This window comes from Syngnathus acus, chromosome 16, assembly GCF_901709675.1.
Source record: "Syngnathus acus chromosome 16, fSynAcu1.2, whole genome shotgun sequence".
NCBI classification, from domain to species: Eukaryota; Metazoa; Chordata; class Actinopteri; order Syngnathiformes; family Syngnathidae; genus Syngnathus; species Syngnathus acus.
The window spans coordinates 10279931-10282967 of record NC_051101.1 but is presented as its reverse complement, the minus strand read 5'-3'; the positions used below and the strand labels follow the sequence as shown (position 1 = coordinate 10282967).

Here is a 3037-nt window from a genome sequence, read left to right as displayed (position 1 = left end):
ATGTTGTCCCAATTTACGCACAAAGTCAATCATTCAAAGTGGAATCTGGGGCTGTTACTGCAGGATGCCTCGACTTTCTATTATGTGAATGGAAACAAGTAAATAAACGAGTTATCATCCTTTTTTAAAATAGACATTATGTTCAAATGATGGCTCAGGTAAACAGCAGGTTAAGTCACGGAAGACACCTTACACTGTTTTGATATTTGTCTTACTATTAAAACAACTCATAATGGAGCACGAAACATAATAAATGGTTCATTTTGAAACAAAAACATGATTAGATTTGGGGAAAAATCCTTCACTTCCCTTCAGAACCTAATGAGGCCCACATTTTCCAGTCAGTGTCAACTCAGTAAGGAAGTATGCGCGGTGACATACTTCCCTCTTTCTGGTAACATACACACGAACCCCTCTGAGGGATCACCGTGTCTAGGTCAGTCAGTTACGTAAGTTTAATTTTTTTTACTCAAGCATGTTCTATAAGTTTGTCACTGTCAAAATAAAAGCTAAACACAGGCCAGTCAAAGGTGTGGATATGAGTCAATCGCAAAAACCCGTGAGAGTATTCATTGAAGATATTGGTCAAACAGCAAAAGCAGGTTACCGCTTGTGTTCCTTCTTGACTAAGTGGCAGATGAATAATCCGTGGCGATTGTTTTCCCGCTGCATTGGCCCAGCTTGCACGCATGGTATGCGCAGTGCAAGCAATCAGAGAGAAACACAGGGCAACAGGCCATTACTGTACGAGCCTCCCGTTCATCCCCTTGAGCAAAACACCGCATTCTTGGCTTGTGATAACAGCAGCTGCGCCAATCTGAGTAGCAAGTAAACTTATTATTGATTTAGTGGAGAATTCCGGGATCACTCATCCATCCCGGGCCTCCTTTTGAAGTCACAGATGTGTTTGCCTGTCGCCAGACACCAAATTCTCAAACGTTCTTCACACCTGGAACCTTTTGAGCCTTTTTTTCTCATTGAGGCATTTTTCAAAAGCAGGAAAGGTCAAAGGTGAAAATACAAGCAACCAAAACATGCGCTTTATTCTAGTTGAGAAAAAAAATCTGTAATTATTTAAAGGTACTTCAAAATTATATTTTTAGACCACAGTCCCCTGAAGACACCTGATAAGTCATTTTATATTCTAATGAGTAAAACTGCGTTTCTGTAAGAATGACGCATTTCCTGTCTCCATGTGTGCTCGACATCTGAGGTGACACTTTGACATGCGACGCCAAAGTGCTCTGGACCTGTCAGTTCTTATCTTTGACATCAGCTTTGCGTGGTGTGTTTGCAGACCTCCGTCATTTTTTTGCACCTTCCACATATTCCTGGAAGGACATCCCCGGGGGCGTTTTCACTTCTTCCCCGTCGGCTGCATCTGTCAGCTGGTTTCCCGCATCGCCATCTGAGCAGCAGCGGCAGCATCATTCGTTCCGATGCTGGATGTGTTAGTCCCACGGGACATTTGTTTCCCTCTCACTCTGATGCACAGTCAACTTTCTTGGACCTGCTCGTCACATCTCTGTGGGGACACAAAATGAAAATAAGATGGCATTTATTTTGTTAGTTCACGCAACGAAAAGAAAGCAAGATGTTTGCTCTAAAAAAAATGTTTACTTGTATATTTAACAACTGGGTGGTGACCTTATTTTCAAGTTGGCGATCCTAAATGCATTGTCTGTACAGTTAAGAAATGATTTTTGATGAAAATGTTTCCTTCTGGAACAAAATAATTTCTATTATTTGCTTTGGAGGGGAAAAAAAATGCAAAATTCAAACAAATCATTCAACATGTATAAACACCGCACATTATCTTCTTTATTTTTCCTGTACTTGTTTTACATTAACTCTGAACACCTTATCTTTACAGGCCTACTAAAATGTTTCAAATGAACCGCCCAAAGCCCACCACTCAGCAGTATATGAAATAAGGCTGACTTCTTTCCTTCCAACTTCACAAAGTTGCCATGTCATCTTTTCTACATTTCTTCCCCGTGTGTGGTCTTTAGTGTGACGATCGAGACCTAAAACGTGTGTTCATAAAGCGCTGTGTCATCAACGGCTATGAATAGAAATGCCAAGGACGACGATACACGACACCACCCCGAGTCACCCGTGCGGGAAAATATTTACTTTGCAGAAAAAAAACACCTAGAATAATCCAAACTGAATAGGTCTTTGATCAGCACTCACCGTTGATAACAAAAACGAGTGCAGATGAGGTCGCAGAGGTTAGCGCAAGTGCACCTGCCTGCAGACCTTCGTCGCCGTGCCTTAGCATCACCGAGGCCATAAAGCGTTGTCTTACTGCACAAACAAAGGCACAATGATAATGTGTCATAAGCAAAGACTTTGCTCTTTAATACTTTGCACACCCAACCTATTTGATTATTCATTGATAATGTAGATTTGGCTTCAAATCAATAGGGTCACCCTTTGTCTTCTTTGTACTTACCTGGGCGTATTGACCCATATAATGTCCAGGTGACAGAAGTAGTAGCACTCGGAGTCGTGCATGTTGCTACATGCGCAACGTTTGGTCCTTAGCCTTCCCGCTCTGACTTCGTCGTGCCCATTTTGGTACTTCGTCAGCGGGTGCCCGGAGCCTGTTAGTGACAAAAAGATGCACATTTATCACAACTGTCAAGCAAAAAAAATTAATCTTGTTGCAGCCATGAGTGGCAAAGTGCATGTCTACACTACATATAAATATATACGCAATAACACACACAGACCATGTGTGTACAATATATGTGTGTGACATACTGGACACTTGGTAACTCAGGATCTGACTTCCAACCAAATAAATAAATAAATAAATAAAACACAAGCTAAGTTCATTTCTGACCTTATGAGACACTTGTGAAGCTGATGCAGTGCAGGTAACCCCCTTGAGTCAAATGCAGGACACATCATATTGTAGGATATTTATTCAAATAATAATAATAATAATTAAAAAAAGATGATAAAAGTGTACTCACCATGCTGAAGAGACACCCAAAGTGTGATGAAAAATAAAATGCTAACGTACATA

The 3037-nt window shown here is 40.9% G+C and overlaps 1 protein-coding gene across 1 annotated transcript; it reads right to left on the bottom strand.

Moving 5' to 3' along the window:
• Positions 1–1018: 1018 nt before the first annotated feature.
• Positions 1019–2828, bottom strand: LOC119136300 (endothelin-2). Its single transcript, XM_037274672.1, has 3 exons — positions 2459–2828; positions 2197–2310; positions 1019–1525 (listed from the first exon to the last, which is right to left on the bottom strand). Exons 1-3 carry the CDS (start codon positions 2632–2634, stop codon positions 1480–1482), a joined length of 336 nt encoding a protein of 111 aa, XP_037130567.1. The 5' UTR covers positions 2635–2828; the 3' UTR covers positions 1019–1479.
• Positions 2829–3037: the final 209 nt, after the last annotated feature.

What these genes read in the sequence shown, in the direction of transcription:
- LOC119136300 (XM_037274672.1), bottom strand. Translation starts at nt 2,634, where the DNA reads ATGTGCATCTTTTTGTCACTAACAGGCTCCGGGCACCCGCTGACGAAG. An exon ending in ATATGGGTCAATACGCCCAG is followed by an intron (nt 2,311 to 2,458) that starts GTAAGTACAAAG and finishes TTGTTTGTGCAG; the next exon opens with TAAGACAACGCTTTATGGCC. An exon ending in ACTCGTTTTTGTTATCAACG is followed by an intron (nt 1,526 to 2,196) that starts GTGAGTGCTGAT and finishes GTGTCCCCACAG; the next exon opens with AGATGTGACGAGCAGGTCCA.